Below are 22,798 nucleotides of genomic sequence, written 5' to 3'. Positions count from 1 at the left end.
AGAGATAGACAGACAGACAGATAGATAGATAGACAGAGATAGACAGACAGACAGATAGATAGATAGACAGAGATAGACAGACAGACAGATAGATAGATAGACAGAGATAGACAGACAGACAGATAGATAGATAGACAGAGATAGACAGACAGACAGATAGATAGATAGACAGAGATAGACAGACAGACAGATAGATAGATAGACAGAGATAGACAGACAGACAGATAGATAGATAGACAGAGATAGACAGACAGACAGATAGATAGATAGACAGAGATAGACAGACAGACAGATAGATAGATAGACAGAGATAGACAGACAGACAGACAGATAGATAGATAGATAGATAGATAGATAGATAGATAGATAGATAGATAGATAGATAGATAGATAGATAGATAGATAGATAGATAGATAGATAGATAGATAGACAGACAGACAGACAGACAGACACATAGATAGCTAGACAGACAGACAGATACATAGATAGATTGATAGATGGATGGATGGATGGATGGATGGACACAGAATACAAACAGATTCAGACAAACACATACTCATCCATGCATACATATATACATGTACACACAGAGTCAGAAACACATTTGCCTTCCTACAAAGATACTCAACTCTGGCCACCTTGTTGCCTCCACTTGCAATTGCCCCACTGCACTCAATTCGAAATGCCTTAGTAAAACCTTCAAGCCTGTAGTTACTGCTGTCAAGAAAGATTAAATGGGTATTGATAAATTAGTATGACATTTAGACTGTGTGTTGTCCCACATTAAAATCAGCTCTAGACTTTAATTAACATTTATTTTTTAAGGGAACATATCACGATATTTACATAATTATACAGACCCTTACCAGTAGTGTGTTGTGCCAGAAGTAAAGGGTAGTTCCTAATTACATGAATAACAGAAATGAGCAGCTTCATGCAAGAGGCAGAAAAAGATATTCTGTTTTCCGTAGTCAACGTTTCCTTTAACTTGAGTAGAATAGCAACCAAATAACTTTATTTTCTTAAGGACTTGTTGTCTGTGTCAACATGCAAAAACATAAAAGCACATATCGTCCTCAGCCACCTCTCTGCCTCTCTGGCTGTACTTGCCCATGCAGTTACTTATAATTGTTGTTGTTGGCACTCCGTCGCTTACGACGTCGAGGGTTCCAGTTGATCGGATCAACGGAACAGCCTGCTCGTGAAATTAATGTGCAAGTGGCTGAGCACTCCACAGACATGTGTACCCTTAACGTAGTTCGCGGGGATATTCAGTGTGACACAGAGTGTGACAAGGCTGACCCTTTGAATTACAGGCACAAGAGAAACAGGAAGAAAGAGTGAGAGAAAGTTGTGGTGAAAGAGTACAGCAGGGGTCGCCACTGCCCCCTGCTGGAGCCTCGTGGAGCTTTAGGTGTTTTCGCTCAATAAACACTCACAACGCCCGGTCTGGGAATCGAAACTGCGATCCTATGACCGCGTGTCCGCAGCCCTAACCACTGAGTCATTGCGCCTCCACTGTTACTTATAATATATAACCCATTAAAGCAGGAAACATCACAGAACATTTTATAATACAAGGTGATATTTCTGCAACCTGATTGGTTGATACTCAGGGTATGTCACCCAATCTTAGTATGGTCTGATCCTAGTTACTAAACCTGTAAGGTTTCAGTTTTAGGCCTTGTTACACTACCTTTCCTCCCACATTTACAATACTAATCAAGCTCTTCACCTCTTTAGCCCTTTCTTCTTCTGGCCTAACTCCTTAATATTCCTCATCACTCCAGATATTAAGAGGCAGTCATCATACATAATGACCATCTTCTCTTTCAGGAGAGCTTCTTAAACTGTTACACAACATTAGAGCCCAGTACCTCTTTCTTGTGCCTTGGTATGTCCACCCTAACTTCCAGTTATTTTTGCTTCTACAATGAATTTGATCAGCAGATCATGGGGCTGAGTGTAAGAACTCGGATGAGCCAGCCATGCTCAACATTTTGTTGGTTACATCATGGCTTATATCTTTGCCTAGTTCACTGATTTCAAGCTTCAACTCTGTGCTTTAATAAGATAAAAACAAAAAATATTCTCAAGTTATAATAATTGCAACGTGCCCCCATTGTAAAATTTCCCCTTATCTTATTAACAGTCAGTCACAACAGAAAAATAGAATGCTAACGTTAGCAGACAATATAGCAATAGCTGGGAAAAGTCAGTTTTAAGTGTCTTCTGTGGAAGAATGATAATACAGTCTGCAAGTATTGTAACTGTGTACTAACAAACATATGTAAATCAACTTTAACCAATCAGGCAAAATCTGTAAATCACAGAAAGTATGTTAATGGTTGTACAAACATAAATCAAATTTCAAATATATTTACAAAAGCTGGTGTCCAAAAATAGTGATGTTAAAATTTTGACATTGTACAAAGCGTGTGGATAATGTGTCATTGCAAAATTCCATCGGTAAGTCTTTGAGCCGGTCTGCTAACAAGTTGGAGTAAAGAGAGTGTACTCAAAAAGATTGAGTTACATCATCATCATCGTCGTCGTCGTCGTCGTCATCATCATCATTTTCATCATCATTATCATCATCATCATCATCATTGTTGTTGTCCTCTTCCACTGTGAAATTAAATTTCATGGTTCTTCCAGTAATGACATTGAATATCTACTGAAAAATAGCATTGGTATAAACTGCAAGTCACATTGCCTCAATAAACCCATCATCGTCATCATCATCGTCATCATCATCATCATCATCGTCGTTGTCATCATCATCATCATCATCATCATTCAATGTCAACTTTTCATGCTGTCATGGGTTGTACGGTTTGACAGGATCCAACAAGCCACATCTACTTATAATTCAAACATAATTGCAGAGTTGTTACAGTAAACAAGGGATTAAGAAATAATGCACGAAGGCTCTTACAGCTGTTTCTAGAATAGCTGTGTGTATGGTGCCTAGAGTAATTCTTCAGCAATGCAACTGGTAAATACTATTATCTCTAACTAAAGATATTCTTTAATTCTCTGAAGACGAAATAGTTGGCTTAGATGGAAATTTTTTGTTCAATGACCTATCCACCATATGCACGGCTATTCTAGAAACAGCTGTAGGAGGAGCCTTTATGTATTATCTCTTAATCCCTTATTTACTCTAACAACTCTGCAATTGTGTTTGAATTATAAATTACATGCTCCATAGTGATACCACATGTTTTGCTTGCACATACTCATATATATATATACATACGTTTAATTGTATATATATACTTATATATACTTATATATATGTGTGTGTGTGTGTGTGTGTTTGTAGTGGGACCAAATTAGTAGTGGGGAAGGGTGCACAAGTGTGTGATGGCTAGAATAAGAATAGGGTGGAGAAAATTCAGAGAGCTTTTACCTTTATTGGCAACCAAAAATTTCTCTACCTGAGTGAAAGGAAGATTGTATGATGCATGTATACGGACAGCAATTCTACATGGTAGTGAGACATGGGCCCTGAATGCAGAGGACATGCGAAGGTTAGAAAGGAATGAGACTAGTATGCTCTGCTGGATGTGTAATGTAAGTGTTCATGTTTGACAGAGTGCTAGAGTTTTGAGAGAGAAGTTAGGCATAAGAGCAATTAGATGCAATGTGCAAGAGAGAAGACTGTGGTGGTTTGGTCATGTGATGCAGATGGATGCTGACAGTTCCATAAAGAAGTGTCATTCTCTCAAAGTAGATGAAGACATGGGACGAAGTACTGAAGAAGGACTTCAGGATGCTGAACCTTTAAGATGAGATGACAAAGGACCGAAATATCTGGTGCTTTACTGTACTCAACAAGACCCATACCCCAAAATAAAAGCAATATGGCCACTCCTCCTGCTAAAGACAATGGGCTTGCAAGAGTCCTGTGCTGGTGCCGCATTATGGCACTTATGGGGTGCGACATAAAAGCTCCCAACACATTCTGTAAAGTGGTTGGTGTTAGAAAGGGTATCCAGAAGTAGAAAAGATACTAAATCAGACTGGAGCTGGGTGCAGCTCTCTTGCTTTAACCCATGCCAGCATGGACAATAGACATTAAAGGATGATGATGATGACAGTGATATACATATACATACGATCCCTTATCTGGTGGTCAATGAGGAAACTTGGGATAGAAGAATGGCTAGTGAGAGCTGTGCGAGCCATGTACAGAGATGCGGCCAGTAAGGTGAGGGTTGGAAATGAGTACAGCAATGAATTCCGGGTAGAGGTAGGGGTCCACCAAGGTTCCGTCCTCAGCCCCCTATTATTTACCATAATCCTCCAGGCAATCACAGAGGAGTTCAAGACAGGTTGCCCCTGGGAGCTCCTCTATGCTGATGACCTTGCCCTAATTGCGGAGTCACTATCAGAACTAGAGGAGAAGTTTCAGGTGTGGAAGCAAGGTCTAGAATTGAAGGGCCTTAGAGTCAACCTAGCTAAAACCAAAATCCTAATAAGTAGGAAGGTAGATAAAACACAAACCCCTTCAGGTAGATGGCCCTGCTCAGTATGTAGAAAAGGAGTAGGTAGTAACTCTATAAGATGTACCCGGTGCAAGCTATGGACACATAAGAGGTGCAGCAACATCAAAGGCAGGTTAACTAGCAAGTTAGTTTTTGTTTGTGGCAGATGTTCAGGTGCAATAAAGACTGCAAACAAACAGGAAACAACTTCTATCTCATTCCAGGGTGAAAAACTAGAGGTAGTCGATAGCTTCCGCTATCTGGGCGACCAAGTTAGTAGTGGGGGTGGGTGCGCTGAAAGTGTAGCTGCTAGAATAAGAATAGCCTGGGCAAAGTTTAGAGAGCTCTTACCCCTGCTGGCGACAAAGGGACTCTCACTCAGAGTAAAAGGCAGACTGTATGACGCATGCGTACGAACAACCATGCTACATGGCAGTGAAACATGGGCTGTAACTGCTGAGGACATACGTAAGCTCGCAAGGAATGAAGCCAGTATGCTCCGTTGGATGTGTAATGTCAATGTGAATACCCGTCAGAGTGTAAGTATCTTGAGAGAAAAGCTGAACATTAGAAGCATCAGTTGTGGCGTGCAAGAGAGACGATTGCGCTGGTATGGACATGTGGTGAGAATGGAGGAGGATAGCTGCGTGAAAAAGTGCCACACCCTAACAGTTGAGGGAACCCGTGGAAGAGGTAGGCCCAGGAAGACCTGGGCTGAGGTGGTGAGGCAAGACCTTCGTACATTGGGCCTCACCGAGGCGATGACTACGGACCGAGACCTTTGGAAATGGGCTGTGCGTGAGAAGACCCGGCAAGCCAAGTAAGATCGTTGCCAGTGCCCCTGGACTGGTTCTTGTGCGGGTGGCACATGAGATGCACCATTTTGAGCGTGGCCGTTGCCAGTACCGCCTGACTGGCTCCTGTAGGATTTTCGAGCGAGATCGTTGCCAGTGCCCCTGGACTGGCTTGTGCGGGTGGCACATAAAAGACACCATTTCGAGCGTGGCCGTTTTCGTGCGGGTGACACGTAAAAGCACCCACTACACTCTCTGAGTGGTTGGCGTTAGGAAGGGCATCCAGCTGTAGAAACTCTGCCAAATCAGACTGGAGCCTGGTGTTGCCATCCGGTTTCACCAGTCCTCAGTCAAATCGTCCAACCCATGCTAGCATGGAAAGCGGACGTTAAACGATGATGATGATGATGATGATGATACAGATATATATATTATTATGTGGTAAGAAGTTTGCTTCCCAACCACATGGATCTAGGTTCAGTCCTACTACATGGCACCTTGTGCAAGTGTCTTCTACTATAGCCTTGGGCCGATCAAAACCTTGTGAGTGGTTTTGGTAAATGGAAACTGAAAAAAAGCCCCTCATATATGTGTGTGTGTGTGTGTGTATCCATGTATGCGTGTGTCTGTGTTTGCCACCTCCCCATCGCTTGACACCCGATGTTGGTGTGTTAAATATATATATATATATATATTTATTTATTTAGTTCAATATATCTAATACCATAAATACCATTTCAAAACTACCAGTCCAATTAAAGTATCCAGTCAATATTTAAATTGATATCTTTATTAAATTAATTTGGTTGTTACGTGAACAACAATAACACGAAGAGATTTCTTACAGGCAAACTGTGAATTGTCACTTATGAAGCTAACATTCCATTTCAAATACCTACTTAACCCAATCACTGCTGTATACTTCTTAACTCAAATTTCAGATCAAACAGTCAAACAGTTGTATGTGACTTTAGTGAAATTACCAGCCAGCTGACGTGTCCGAAGGCTTTCAAGTAAAAATATCCACAATTAATTCATTTAATAAGCCGCCGAGTGCTTTGGGTGCTGACGGTACCTGTTTTTAATCGCATAACTGTCCCCCGTGACAATTCTGACTGCAGACAAAGTGGCTTTTGAAAGGGTTAATCATCAATTGTCATCATCATCATCATCATTTAATTTTAATTTTTTTCAGCTTTCATACTCTTTTCCTCTTTTACTCTTTTACTTGTTTCAGTCATTTGACTGCGGCCATGCTGGGGCACACCTTTAATCGAGTAAATCGACCCCAGGACTTATTCTTCGTAAGCCTAGTACTTATTCTATCGGTCTCTTTTGCCGAACCGCTAAGTTACGGCGACGTAAACACACCAGCATCGGTTGTCAAGCGATGGCGGTAGGACAAACACAGACACACAAACACACACACATATATACATACATATATACGACGAGCTTCTTTCAGTTTCCGTCTACCAAATCCACTCACAAGGCTTTGGTTGGCCCAAGGCTATAGAAGAAGACACTGCCCAAGATGCCACGCAGTGGGACTGAACCCGGAACCATGTGGTTGGTAAGCAAGCTACTTTACCATACAGCCACTCCTGCGCCTATGTTTATTAATCTTTTTGGTTTTGTGTGATTTGCTATAAAAACATTATCAATAAGATGTTTCATCTATTCATTCTTCATGTTTATTAATTTTTTCACTTATTTTTTGTTTGTTTTATTAGAGTTAAACATTTTTTTTTTTTAGTTGAGGGACATATTAGCACCAATATTTCTCATAAAACGTTGAGAGATAACCCAATTTTTTTAATGGGGTGAGATAACCAAAAAGTATCCATTTATTTACCATTTCATTATCATTATTTTACTAACTTATTTTAAACTCCATTGCTTCACGGAATAAAAAAAAGCAGTTTGAAAGACGTCAAAATCCAAAATAGTGACGCGATGAGACATAACAAGGTAAGTAACTCTTTAAAATTACATCGTCAGTTTTTCACCTTACATTTACTTTTTTGTATATTTTCCTTTAAAATCATTTTTATATCTCTGAATTGTACTTTTTTGCCTCCTTTTACTTTTATTTTATATTTACCTGTTTTAGTTATTGGACTGGGTCATGCTGGAGCATTACGTTGAAGGGTTTTAGTGGAACAGATCGATCTCGGTACTTAAGTTGCTTTTTTTTATTTTCCTTTAAAGTTTGGTACATATTCTATCAATTACGTTTGCCGAACCTCTAAGTTACGGGAACGTAAACAAACCAGCATTGGTTGTCAAGCGTGGGGTGGAGAAGTGGGACAAACAAATAGATATACATCATCTGATATTTCAGTATTTTAAGAGACATTGGTTGGCAGAGTTATAAGAACATCAGACAAGATGAATAAAAGTTGACCTTTGTGGGAATTGAAACCTGTAAAAAAAAAAAAAAATCTGCAAGGTGTAGCCATGTGGTAAAGAAGCTTGCTTCCCAACTACATGGTTCTGGGATCAGTTCCACTGTGTGACACCTTGGGCAAGTGTCTTCCACTATAGCATTGGGCCAACTAAAGGTTTGTGAGTGAATTTGGTAGATGGAAACCTTGTGACAATGCAACCTTTAATTTAATCAAGATATCCTTGGCTTGAAGAGTAGCCGGCGGTATACACCTCACTTGAATTTTTACCACTTCTGAGGTTCTGCTCACCATGAAACATGTAGCCTGGATCTTACCTATTCCATTTTGTAACTCTTGTGTGTGTGTGTGTGTGTGTGTGTGTGTGTGAATAGATGTATGTATGTATGTATGTATATATATATATATATATATATATGTGTGTGTGTGTGTGTGTGTGTGTATATATATATATTTATATTCTGGCTTTTTTTCATTTTCCTATATATATATATTTACATATCTATATTTTTTCTTTTATTTTCTTTGATTTGCTTCAGTCATGTGACTGCAGCCATGCTGGAGCACCGCCTTTAGTGAAACAAATCGACCCCAAGACTTATTCTTTGTAAGCCTAGTACTTATTCTATCAGTCTCTTTTACCAAACCGCTAAATTGTGGGGACGTAAACACCCCCACATTGACTGTCAAGCAATGGTGGGGGTACAAACACAGAAACACCAACATATACATATATATATATATATATATATATACACACACACACACGACGGGCTTCTTTCAGTTTCCCTCTACCAAATCCACTCACAGGACTTTGGTCGGCCCGAGGCTATAGTAGAAGACACTTGCCCCAGATGTCACAGACTGGGACTGAACCCAGAACCATCTGGTTGGGAAGCAAGCTTCTTACCTTTTATTTGTTTCAGTCATTAGACTGTGGCCATGCTAGGGCACTACTTTGAAGAATTTTTAGTCAAGCCATTTGACCCCAGTATTTATACTTTGTTAAGCCTGTTGCTTATTCTATTGGTTACTTTTGCTGGACGTTAAGTTATGGGGATGTAAACAAACCAACACTGGTCATCAAGCGATAGTGGGGTCAAGCACACAAATACACACATGCACATGTGTATGTCACAGGTTTTCACACCATTCCACTTACTAAATGCATTCAAAAGGCATAGCTGAGGTCCAAGGCCTCAGTAGAAGACACACTTACCCAAGGTGCCATGTAGTAGGACTGAACCCAAAACCACCAGGTTGCAATGTGGGCTTTTTAACCAAACATTCATTCCTGCGCCTGGATATACAAACATAAAATGTTTATTGTGTTATGTTTTGACAATCCAACTGTGACCCTCCTGTCTATATTTTGGAAGACGTTGTCAACCAACTTCAGGACTTTTGAAATATGTGGTTAAGGTTAAACACAGAGACAGAGAGTGAGGTGGGGAGAAAGTGGGGAGAAAGTGGGAGAGTTTGTAAACTGACAGAAGAGGAAAAATTTGGTTATGCCACTGATAAAGTATCTGTTTTGTCATGAATCTCCTTCCTCTGCCTGCCTGTCTGTCTGTCTGTATGTCCATCTGTATGTGTCTGTCTGTATATCTGTCTGCCTGTCTGTCTATATGTCTGTCTGTCTGTATGTCTCTATGTAAGTATGTCTATCTGCCAGTCTGTCTATCAGTGTGTCTATGTGTCTGCCTGTCTGTATGTATGTCTGTATGTATATCTGTATCTCTGTCCATCTGTCTGTATGTCTGTCTGCCTGGTCTTTCTATATGTCTGTCTGTCTATCTGTCTGCCTGTCTGTGTGTCTGTTTGTGTATCTGTCAATATTTCTCTTCCTCTTTCTCTCCCTCCCTCCCCTCCCCTCCCTTTCTTTCCTCACCCCCACCCCCTCCCTTTCTTTCCTCACCCCCCCCCTCTCTCCTCCCCCTCTCATTGGCTTTAAGCATATGCTTGCTATTCAGCCCTGTCTTTATTGTAAGACAAGGTTGTTGTTTTGTTTCTTTTAAGTGTTTTTAATTTTTTATTTTCTTTAATTTTATTTTTTTTTTATCTTTCTGAAGTATAAAACCTTAAAACTGTGTTGGTCATCAGGTTTAAAAAATAGTCAGCGGGTGGGGTTGTTACTGGGCTGCTTACACACAGTAGGTCAAACCATTATCTGACCACTTGCTGTTATATTGTGTGGGTCAAACTTACTATTTGGTTGCTGGCTGAGGCAGCAGACTAAGCTATTTATTTATTTGATTATCTATTTCTTCTTTTTATTTTTCAAACTTCATTGTACTTTCTATACTTCATTGTTATCTTTTATCTTTTAACTTGTTTCAGTCGTTTGACTGCGGCCATGCTGGAGCACCGCCTTTATAGTCAAGCAAATCGACCCCAGGACTTATTCTTTGTAAGCCTAGTACTTATTCTATCGGTCTATTTTGCCGAACCGCTATGTTACGGGGATATAAACACACCAGCATCGGTTATCAAGCGATGCTGGGGGGACAAACACAGACACACAAACACATACACACACATGCATATATACAACAGGCTTCTTTCAGTTTCCGTCTACCAAATATTCTCACAAGGCTTTGGTCGGCCCGAGGCTATAGTATAAGACACTTGCCCAAGGTGCCACACAGTGGGAATGAACCCAGAACTAGGTGGTAAGTAGCTATGTATATATATATACATATATACGGCGGGCTTCTTTCAGTTTCCATCTACCAAATCCACTCACAAGGCTTTGGTCGGCCCGAGGTTATAGTAGACAACACTTGCCCAAGGTGCCACGCAGTGGGAATGAACCCGGAACCATGTGGTTAGTAAGCAAGCTACTTACCACACAGCCACTCCTACTCCTATAGAAAAATATCGAATGCTTCATGAATTTGCATGTCATCCTTGCGCAGGGGCCATGCCAACCTTCTCTGTATTGTTCCAATTTTAGTATATGTACTGCCGAACTTTTATCTTTTAACTTGTTTCTGTCATTAAATTGCAGCCATGCTGGGGCACTGCGTTGAGGAATTTTTAGTTGACCTCTGTACTTTTTTTTTTAAGCTTGGCACTTATTGTGCCAGTCTCTTTTGCTGACGCTAAACTACAGGAACATAAACAAACCAACACCAGTTGGTAAGCAGTGGGGAGGGAGGAGGCAAAGAAACCAACACAAGGACATACACAAACACACACACAGATGTGGCTGTGTGGTAAGTAGCTTGCTTCCCAACCACATGGTTCAGGGTTCAGTCCCACTGCATGGCACCTTGGGCAAGTATCTTCTACTATAGCCTTGGGCCTACAAAAGCTTTGTGAGTAGATTTGGTGGATGGAAACTGAAACAAGCCCATTGTGAATATATAGGTTGTGATGGTAAATTCTTGCCATTTTACATTTTTAATTTCATGCATGTGCATTGTTTGTTTTTGATTTTGTCGACTACATAGTATAGTAGGGGCAATTGAGGACTGTCTATGAGAAAAACAGCACCATAATACAATTCACTCGGCCAGAAATTTGGAAACGATATGTTGTACTACCTGGCATTCATGCTCTAATACAAACATTTCAGAGTGTTTGGGTGTCAATCTGAGGACAATGCAATCTGAGGACATGTACCGAGAGTGATAAATATCAAACATCCAGCCAACATCATGGTGTTTTAGCGATCACTAGTGACAGAAATGTTATGCCTCCATTCATCTTCCCACACAGCCTCAGACTCAACACAGAGGCCTACATCAAGTGCCTGGAGGAGGTGGTGCTGCCTTGGGTCAAGAGGGTGGCTGCTGGAACACCCTATGTCTGGCAACAGGAATCTGCACCATGCCACACAAGCAGGAGAACCCAGTCATGGTTGTCAGACAATTTCTGCGACCACATCATCCCTAACATCTGTCCACCTGACTCCCCAGTCTGCAACTCCCCTGATTATTATGTGTGGGGCGCAGTTGAGTGAGAAACCAACAAAACTCCTTGTAACACCAAAGATGAACTGAAGGCAAGGATTATGGCAGCATTCAGCAACTTAAACAAGGAGATCGGCCAGAAGAGTAACAAATGAATGTATATAAAATATTTATTATATTAAGATAGAAAAATATTAAAAATATCAAAATTATAAACATTCCATAACCAGCCCTACGTCCATTATAATACAAGCTAACAGGAATATTATATGCAAAAACCAACTTTAACGAATTTTTCGTTTAAATACAATTTGAACGAAGTTTTAGGTTAAAATAATAAAGATAGAAGTAGCACAGATCTAAACGATGCAATAGTTTAAACTAGAAGATTTTAGACTAAAAGCGTTTATTTAAAAGAAGTCTAGTGAAAATATTGCGTAAAGAAAAAGAATAGAATAAATAGATATAAAAATATGAATGAAAATTTTATTATGAATGAAAGATTAAACTTTATATAACTTAAGTCATAATAAAACAATTAACGATATTGTATAATCAAAGAAATGAAATAAAAAGACTAGTTATTTATCCCATAAAATAAAAAGAAATATTAAACAGTATTAAGGGAAAAAATTCAACCCTAATCTAATCGAAGTCTTAGTTTAGGCTAAGATGATACACTTACTACTAATTAATTTAGTGTTAAAAAAGGTATCGACCTTTTTCTAATAAACGCTCTAGTTCTGAGTTTAACGTCTAAGTTTTAGTTTGAACTGCAGCAGCGTAGCGATAAGTAACGTTTTTAACTTTGTTAAATGACTTTATATCATTGTTTGAAAAAAAACATGTATTTTTATATTATTCAATTGATTTTTAATGATAATTTTACCTTTTTTTAGCACTAAATTTAACAATGTAGTAACCCTTTACCCACATAAATCCTGCCAGGAATAAGACCGAACCTGAGCCAAACCAAAACAACAACAACAACAACAATAATTTTGACACAAGGCCAGCAATTTCAGTGGAGGTGGATTACGTTGATGACATCAACTCTAGTGCTCAACTGGTGCGTATGTTATCGACTGGGAAAGGATGAAAAGCAAAGTAGACCCCATCGGAATTTGAACTCGGAAGGTAAAGACAGACGAAATACTGCTAAGCATTTTGTCTGGCATGATAATGATTCTACCAGCCCACTGCCTTAATAATAATAATAATATCTACCTACAAGGAGCTGCCAGGCCAACATATTAAAGAACGCCCAACGTGTCGAGTATGTAAACAACAAAATGAAACCATTCATGTTGTCTCCATGTGCAGTCTTCTTGCGCCTACAGAGTATCTCAACAGGCATGATAGAGCAGCACAGTATACGGCTTTCCTATAAGTAGGTTATCTCCCTCGGCTAGGCGGCGCTCCATGTAGATAATTAAACTTCCGGAGGCTAACCCACGCCATTGTTATTGTTTTACGTCTTATCATGGATATAAAGCAGCTTGATGATTCAGCTATCGAAGTACTTATTGTGCCTGAGTTAAAGAAATATTTAAGATTATATGGACAGTATGTTACTGGAAGAAAGGCGGACTTGATTGAAAGGTATAAAAATTCTGTCGATATGTCAACGAAGTAAATTCATCGGACGATAAGTCTGAAGTATCGGACGATACTTCGGACAGGAATAAGCAGAAGCTTATATCTCCTCTCGGTGAAGTATTGCCTGATCTAAAGATCTTTGTAAGTTGCCGAATTTCACAGATAATGACATAATTACCTCGTGCTACGGATGAAAGCAAAGCAACAGTTAAGGAGTGGCATATTTTACCACGACAGACACGTACACAGCATCGAATACCACGATGTGAGTGAAAGCTGCTCTCACTGTATTGTCCGGTGTCTGGTAATCCCTTCAATACCGACATCAAACCAAAAAAAGAATCCTGACCACAGAGTGTGGGTAATTATGTCAAATGTCACTGGCAATGTGCATTCAGCTGATTGCAACTGTTAAAGCAAGTCACTGAGCATGCGTACATGTCATACGGGAGAGTTCCAATCAGGGGTGGATAACACCTTATAGGAAAGCCCTATATTGACTTAGTAATTTGAAAAAATCTGGAACTGCCTCATGATAAAAACTGGTGGGAACACAAACCCCCTCCAGTGCCTGAAAATGATCACATCTCACACCTCTGGAACGTCACTGTTCAAACTGACAGAAAGATAGATGCGAATAAGCCAGACATTGTAATGAAAGACTTCAGACAAAAATTATGTCTCCTCATTAATATGACTGTCCCAATCGACATAAATGTATCTCTCAAGACCTACCAAAAATTGAGCAAGTATAAAGATCTTGAAATAGAAATTGGCAAAATGTGGAACCTCAAGACTAAAACAATGCCTGTTGTCAGAGGTGCCCTAGGAATGATAGCAAAAGGAGATGATTGCTACTTAGCTCAGATACCAGGAAACCCGAAAATGGTAGAAATTCAAAAGATAGTGCTCATGGAAACTACCCATATCCTACATAAAATACTGTCTTTGTAATCTCAAATTTGAAAACAAACTCGTAATACTATGTGCAAAACCAAATATATGACACCTTAGACATAACACCTACATGAACTTCTAACTTGTTGTCTCTTGAGGTCTCTGGGTGAGACTTGGAGTCAACTTGTACAAATACAAAGCAAAAGTCAAACATATAATAATAGTGTAATGTAAAAGTGATACCAGTGGTAATCGGAGCATTGGGCTCAATTCCATTGAAAGTTCAAGGCTTCTTAAGGCAACTGGAAATCCCATGGAAGATTGATGTTTTGTAAAAAGCAGCCTTATTGGGCACAGCGCACATCTTGAGGAAAGTATTAGCTGTCTGAGGTGCTCGTTGCGATTTGACAGATGACTAAAGACTCCGGTGCATTTGTACCTACAGTGTTACGAAGGAATAATAATAATAATAATCCTTTCTACTATAGACACAAAGCCTAAAATTTGAAGGGAGAGGGAAGTTGTTTCTTAAAACTCCAGTGTTACGCTGGTACTTAATTTATCGACCCCAAAAGAATGAAAAGCAAAGCCGAACTCGGCGGAATTTGAACTCAGACCGTAGCGATGAGCAAAATACCGACAAGCATTTCGTCCAGCGTGCTAACGGTTTTGCCAACCCGTCACTATAATAATAATAACAATAATAATAATAACAATAATAACAATAATAACAATAACAATAACAATAACAATAACAATAACAATAACAATAACAATAACAATAACAATAACAATAACAATAACAATAATAATAATAATAATAATAATAATAATAATAATAATAATAATAATAATAATAATAATAATAATAATAATAATAATAATAATAATAATAATAATAAGAAGAAGAAGAAGAAGAGCACTCAGAGAGCTCAAATCTCCGCCAAGGCAACACCAACGTCTTTTCAACCATTAGCCACATATGATTTTTTTAATGAAAATATCTGGAATAAACTCGGCTGTTCTCACAAACGAGAATGCTAAAAATGAACCTGACGGCTCTCAAAAATTAAGTAAAAAAAAAAAAAAAAAAAAACAGGAAAAATAATCCAGAATCCTTGTCCGGTATCGGATCGATCCCAAAATCTAATCAGTTCGTGCCAGTCATGAGGCCAAACGTCCCTGAAAGTTTCAACCGAATCCATCCAGCGGTTCTTGGGATATCTTGTCCATGGACAAGCAAATAAACAAACGAACGAACACGACTGAAAGCAAGACCTGTGCCTTCTCTAAGGTGGAGGTAATAATAGTAATCAACTGATTGGAAGTGCTATCATGTACATTGTTTTGTCTTGGTATAAAAAGATGGGCTACAGCAAATATTCTGCTTGATACCACAGATTTGCTTGTCAGTTGTTTGACCTTAACCAGTTGAGCATGTTCCTTAGTGGCTGATGATATGTGCATCTCTGAGCACGAGCAGAAGTAGTGGTGGGGGAGCATCATAGCCATGTGTCGAGAGGAATTCTTTGGGGTTTGGATAATTCACATTTGGAAACATGGGTGTTTTGTTCATCATCCTTAAACAACCTTTATTCAGGTACCTTTTGAGCGGGATGGGCTACTCGACCTGAAGAAAATTCTAACTGGGTCCCCACCTGCAAAGTCATGCGCTGTTTATATTGAGATCACCATGGTTGTGATGCATGTGCCTGGTGTATCCTTATCAGACAAGTAGTCATGCTGGGTATAATGGGCTTCGTATATTTTACCCCAGTCTTACTTTGATGGCATGCACTGCTATCACTTTGATGGCATGCACTGCTATCACTTTGATGGCATGCATTGCTCTTTCACTCAATAATAATCATGGCACAACGCGAATAACAAAAGACGCCATAACAATGTGGCAAGAATGATCCATTGGGAGTTCTGTGAAAATCACGGCCTACAAAGAGCAAAGACGTGGTATGAACAAACCTCAGAAGGAGACACCGAGAATGAGAATTGCAAAATCCTGTAGGATGCAATGATCAATGCGACCACCCAACCAGACATCGGAAACCGGACATTGTGGTGGTGAATAAAAAAGAAAGAACATGTATGATAATCGACATAACATGCTCCGGTGACAACAGGATACATATCAAAGAAGAAGAAAATAAACAGCTTTGACGATTTGAAATGGGAAATACGAAGGTTGTGGTCAATGAAGAGAGTAGACATGATGCCAATAGTAATTGGTGCACTTGGAAGTATCAGCACTCAACTAGCAACATGGCTGAAAAAGATCAGTCAAAGTGTGAAGGTAGAACAACTGCAAAAATCAGAATTGCTTGGAACTGCAATAATTCTTCGCAGGGTTCTTGAAGCACGATCAGTCAACAAGTGTCACTTTAGTCTGCTGGCAGTGGACAGCTGATACTTTCCATCATACCCAGCAAAATAAGCTGTGAGTTTTCATATAATAATCTTTTCTAATATAGGCACAAGGCCTGAAATTTTGGGAGAAGAGGCAAGTCGATTACATCGACGCCAGTACTCAATTGATACTTTATTTATCGGCCCCGAAAGGACGAAAGGGAAAGTCGACCTTGGCGGAATTTGTATCCATTTCTTTCTTTCTCTCTCTCTCTCTCGTGTGAAATTTCCGTCGTGAGCTCACACACCAATAATGTATATATATGCATACATATATACTTGTATATATGCATGTGAGTGTATGTGTGCGCGCGCACGTGTGTAGTCTTGCATTGTACAGGGTCAAGTTTTTGTTATATGTGGGCTCACACACACATACAAGCACGCACGCATGCATACAGATTTGTTCCCAACAAAAATTTGACCCTGTGACATTGCAAGAGCGCGCGCGCACACACACACAATCACACACACGAGTAATTCCTTTACTCCTTGCTATGGCCATCTGGATGTAGGTAGACATACAGGGGTAGCCTTGCTGATGGCATACAATCATTCACTGCTGCTATTGAAGCCAACATCCCCTAACAGCCGTCCAGCAGCATCAACGCCAGCCTTTGGTCCAGATAATACTTACTGGTCATTTAAAATTTCACGTGTTTCCACCGTCCACTCTCTCTCTCTCTCTCTTTCTCTCACATATACATATATCTACATACGTGCAAGCAGTCACACCATACATGGTTCGCACTACACAAAACAAAACAAATAAATGAATAAACAAGCGAGGTTTTGTGACGTCAGAAGGTAACGAATTCACCACCCGCTCAGGACTTCAGCCAGTGTCACTTTCCGGTCAGTCGCTCATAAAAATATATGAGAGAAAGTGGCCAGTCCCAAGTGAAAATGGCGGATTCGGCAACAGCAAAAGTGGAGAGAGAAAAAGTTGGGCTTTTACAAGAATTTTCTGCAGAATTGCCAGACGATGAATATACTTGCAGGCTGCATTCGATTTTGACTATCGAAGATAATAATATTGCTGTGATTGATTTCAACAACAAGCGATTGAAATTGTTCAATCAATCGGGTGGGTTTCTACACAGTGTTGAATTTGACCACCATCCTCGTCGCGCTTGTCTGACCCCAACCAAGGATATTATCGTCACCCTCAAGGGAATCAGTCAGCTCGCCATTATTCAATATATTGATCACCAATTACGTATAACCAATACAATTCAGACTGACAAGGAATACATCGATATCGATGCTATCGACCACAAGAGGTTGGTTGCGAACATGTGCGGCTACATCGATGTTCTGAATTACGAAGGAAAAGTGTTAAACCGAATAAACCATTACATCGGTGAAGGAACGGAAGGTCTTCGTGTGAAATTTCCATCGTCTCTTAGAACCAGGAATAATCTCCTTTATACAACAGAAGTTCGTTACAACGGAGACAGGAGCCTCGGCTTGCAGTGTATGATTTGTTGTGACCTGTTTGGCAAGGCCATATTCGTATATAAAGGTCCGAAGGAGCCTCTGTTGTTTCCTTGTGGAGTCACCCTCGACAAGTATGGCAATATTTACATAGCTTGTCGAGTGACCAGCAGAATTTATAAAATAGAACCAAACGGTTCGATGGAAAGCTTGCTTTTGTCCAAGTCTGACGGATTATCTCAACCATGGTGCATGTGGGTCACTGAAAACATGAGGCTTATCTTTACTGAATATGAATCCAGCATAATTCGAATGTTCCAGTTGCCTCTGAAATAATTTTAACATTCAAATCGGAACAAACTTCGTCCAACCTCTACCAGATGTGCAAATTTTATTCTTTTTCTTTCTTCGTACAAATACATTATTTCTTTCGATTTTAAAATTATCAAAATCTCGAAACTTTCAAAAACTATATATATATATATTTGTAGAAATCCAATTTATATTTTCTTTAAACAAACATAACATATCAATATTATGTTTTACCTTATTAAAATAACAAAATGATGAGGTAAGAGAATTTTGGATAATTTTTATTTTATTTTTTCTCGTTGCAAATGAATTTTAAAACGTTACATTTGATAGATTTATAACTAGAAGAAGAAAAAAATGATACAAAATATGATTTTTATTTTACCAAAACTCGTAAAATAACTGATATATTGAAATATGTCTTTTATTTTTTCATTTCTATATTAGCTTTTAAATTTGAAAAAAAAGAAAAAAACGAAAACAAGCAAATGATTTTTTATTAAACTGCTAAAATGTATTGAATCTTCTGAGCAGTATATATCTTTTTTATTTTATATATTTTAATTTTATAACTATATATTTCGTAATAAAACTTTTGGAAGTCAGTAGGATTTCTACCATTCCCTGGATAATGTTTTCATTTTGCTGATAACAATTTCTAAAAAAACTACTTCGTGAAGAAGTTGATAGATCTCAGCAGTTTGAATTTTTTTGCTGGAGGACACACAAAATATCAAATTCCATTTACAAATGACCCAAAAGTTTTTTTTATTTTTATTATTTTATTTCGAAGCCAAATATTTTGGGGCCTATTGCGTTATTGGTTGACACCTGAAAGTTCAAGATAAACACCAACCACGCTGACATCACCAAAAAGCTTGGATAACCCACATGTACCCTCCCCTCCTCTCAAACATCGCTTTCAATTTTTTTTTTTGTTTGAGTCATTAGACAGCTGCTATACCGAGGAAACACCTTGAAGGGTTTGATCCTGTGGTGCCCAACTTTTTCGCTACCAAGGACCCTTTTTATTTAAATGAGTTTTCAAACGGATCCCCTTTAATATGCTTATCCTTATGTGTATATATATATATATATGGAATTTTGAATTTAGTTCACGGACTCCAGTACTATCTTTGCGGACCACAGGTTGGGAACGAATGGTTTAGGCGAACAAATCAACTCCAGTACTTTTTCTTTTCAAAGTTTGGTACTTATTCGATTGGTTATTTTTACCGAACCACTAAGTCACGGGGATGAAAATAAACCAACACCGGTTTTCAAGCACTAGTGGCGTACAAACACTACACAAAGACACACACACACATATACGACGAGCTTCTTTCAGTTTCCATCTACCAAATTCAGTCACAATGCTTTGGTCGGCCTGGAACTATTGTAGAAGACACTTGCGTGAAGCACCGCGCTTTAGGACTGAACTCGAAACTACATGATTGCAAAGCGGGCTCCTTAATCATACAGCTACACCCGCGCCTCGAAGTAAATGAAAATGTTTTCGTCATATTTCAACAGCAAAGCCCGTCGCTACGTTCTGAGTTCAAATTCCGCCGAGGTCGATTTGCCTTTCATCCTTTCGAGGTCGATAAATTAAGTACCAGTTACGCACTGGGGTCGATGTAATTGACTAGTCCCGCCCCCCAAAAAAAATTTCGGGCCTTGTGCCTATACGTAGAAAGGATATGAACAGCAAAGTATTTGTTTTGCCTTTTAAGAGTCTTCCTTATCGTTAAAGGAGAGTTTGGGAGAGAATTAGACTATACTGTTGCAAACGACACCAAAGACTCATTCTTTGGTGATAAACATTTTGAAAACGGTCTGCCATATAACAGAAGAGCTTCTCACCTAGCGATTCAACTTAGCTATAAGCTTTCGATTCTCTGTTTGATGCCGCGAAAAATGTATGACCGACATATCTAATCGTTTGTCCCCCTCCTCTTAAATTCCAAGGTCTTCCAGAGAACAAGGAAACTTCTCCAACCTATTACACAACCAAGCAATAACTATAGAAATGTTACCCGCTACGGATTTTAGTTCCCTATTAACTTTTCTTAAAAACGCTTACTTTTTGAAGAAATTTTTCCGAGATACATTTTAGGTGGTAGATTAGTTATGTTGGGGGAAATAGTTTTTTTGCTTTTTTTTTATTAGTTTCGAATAATTCTTCCCGTTCCCGGTTTTGTTACTGCATAACTTTCTGAGGAATATATATTCTTTTTATTGATATTTTCTGGATATATATTTTCTAGAGTGTAGAGTAACGATTATTTTGATAAAATAAAAGAACAAAAATAGTGACGTACACCACCGAAAACGTATCTAAAGAAAATTTCAACGAGAAATGCGCATTAAGAAAGCTACATGAAACTAAAGTTGGGTAGACTGAATCCCATTCCGATAGTTATGCCAAGAATCAGGATACGTTTAGATATTTGGTTATCCCTAAAAGGATGTAATGAACACCGATGCAATACCATAAGTCAATATAGAGGTCTTTATATTGTCAGTCAATATAAAGGTCTTTATATTGACCATATCATCTAAGCTAGGCCTGCTCGAACCAGGTTAGCCTGCTGTTGGACATCGTACTGGGTCTCTCTGTCTCGTAAAAATAAACTCATGGAAGAGAGGCGACTTGTCATAAATCTTTTCTTGTTTCAGTTACTGGACTGCGCCCATGCCGGAGCACCAGCTTGAAGGGTTTAGTTCGAATAAATCGAGTCCCGTTACTTTTTTTTTTTTTTTTAAGCGTGGTACTTATTTTATCTTTTGCGAACTGCTATGTTACGGAGACGTAAACAAACCAACGCCAGTTGTCAAGCAGCGGTGGTGAGAGAGGGAACAAACACACGACGGTCTTTCAGATTCCGTCTACGAAACCCACTCACATGGCTTTGGGACTGAACCCAGAACCATATTGTTGGGAAGCAAACTTCTTGCCATACAGCCACGCCCATTTCACTGAGTGGTGGGATGGGGTGGGGGAGAGAGAGAGAAAAAAAAGGCTGAAAATGGACGCTGGTAAAAATTTTGGGGTTAATGCAGTTTCGCACCTCTCCTTGAAAAATGCATTTTTTCGAAAAAAAATTTTCGGATCCCTACATTTACGAATACGAAAAAAAAAAGAAAAAAAAATTAAACCCCTCCAAATTTTCGGATTCCTACGTTATCAGAGATAACGAATATCTGAAAAAAAAAAATTATTTCTACCCTCCCCCCAATTAAAATTTTTGATTTTGTTTACTTTAAAGAGATCGTAACGAATTGACGAACACATGCAAATCGAAATTAGATACATACAAAACATTAAAGTGAAAAGAATTTGCGTTTTATTTGTGTTTGGTTTATGTCTATCTATCCCTGTCCGTTTATTCATAAAATATATTTGTCAACTAAATATGGCGGCCAAAGATGGGCGGCGAGGTCATCTTGACAAGGATCCGTCCTACACGCGGCAGGTGTTCAACATAAATCCACAAGTCAGTAATGCTTGAGCCCTGGACAGATGTGTGCAGAACAGGTTCGTCGTTCTGCGCGCATCTCAGGCAGTCCCGACTGATTGCACTTCCGAGCCTGCTGAGTTTATCCCGAACCGGCAATGCCCCATCCCCGGTAGCACTACCAAACCAAGGATTTCTGGAAACTGTCCATAGGCCTCGGTCCAAAAGTCTTTCGGAACAGTCAAGTCAGTTGATTCTCGTCGACGCGCAGTCTCCTTGAGAACAAACAGTACGTCGCCGCACATGCCCGTCCGAGTGAAACTTTCACCGACCACATTGCTCGACTGACAGAACTGTGAGCGTATGACAAAACTCAAGGTGCCAGGTGCCCTACCGCGGTCTACGCTTGATCCTAAACTGCAGCTCAGTCAAAGTGGAAAATCTTGTCTAACAAACGGCGACTACACCTGCTCACCGTCAAGTAAGCCCTGGAGATATAACCTTTGCACACGTCTGCGCATCAGCAGCCGCGGGATACCCAGCCCTCTATTCAGCGGGTGTTGACAGCAAATGAAGCGCCTGACCAGTGGAACGAGTCCCTTCCGCAAAAAGCGGAAGGGTACGCGCTCCAGTTTGGCCAGACGCAAAGCACAACGGTTAGGCGGTAATATATAACAGAGGCGATGTAAACATTCGTCACTTCTGGCCGACCTCTCAGAGATAGCCTTCTCTCGACCCATTTCTGGGTAAAATTGGCTACCCTGTCCTCCACCTGGAGATCCGGATCAAACCAGACCCCGAGCAATTTAACCGGGCCCCACGTCCAGTGTCTCAGGACGTTATTGAACGGCATAGACTTGTCACTCCAGGTGCCCAGCTGCAGGCCCATTGACATTTCTCGGTTAATTTTTGCTCCTGTCACCACCTCGTAATCTTTTGGAGCAGTGCCGACCAGATCTACGTGCCTGATGTTCGATACAATGACGGTGAATTAAGTACCAGTTGTGTACTGGGGTCGATCTGATCGAATGGCCCCCACCCCCAAAATTTCGGGCCATGTG

General features: G+C 39.7%; 2 protein-coding genes and 1 non-coding gene across 3 annotated transcripts in view; 1 reads left to right on the top strand and 2 right to left on the bottom strand.

Moving 5' to 3' along the window:
- The window catches only part of LOC106874488 (phosphatidylinositol 4,5-bisphosphate 3-kinase catalytic subunit beta isoform), a 143,359-nt gene that overhangs the window by 116,485 nt on the left and 4,076 nt on the right, over positions 1-22,798 (bottom strand). The gene's annotated exons all lie outside the window — the stretch shown is intronic.
- LOC128249222 (U6 spliceosomal RNA) lies at positions 10,570-10,675 on the bottom strand. Its single transcript, XR_016243921.1, has one exon. It is a non-coding gene; the product is annotated as a U6 spliceosomal RNA (small nuclear RNA).
- On the top strand, positions 17,270-18,433 carry LOC106881864 (E3 ubiquitin-protein ligase TRIM56). The gene has a single exon (XM_014932382.3). The coding sequence runs from the start codon at positions 17,407-17,409 to the stop codon at positions 18,301-18,303; it is 897 nt and encodes a 298-aa protein (XP_014787868.1). The 5' UTR covers positions 17,270-17,406; the 3' UTR covers positions 18,304-18,433.

Source organism: Octopus bimaculoides, chromosome 12 (genome assembly GCF_046866305.1).
Source record: "Octopus bimaculoides isolate indiv1 chromosome 12, ASM4686630v1, whole genome shotgun sequence".
NCBI classification, from domain to species: Eukaryota; Metazoa; Mollusca; class Cephalopoda; order Octopoda; family Octopodidae; genus Octopus; species Octopus bimaculoides.
This window is presented reverse-complemented; position numbering and strand designations above follow the sequence as displayed.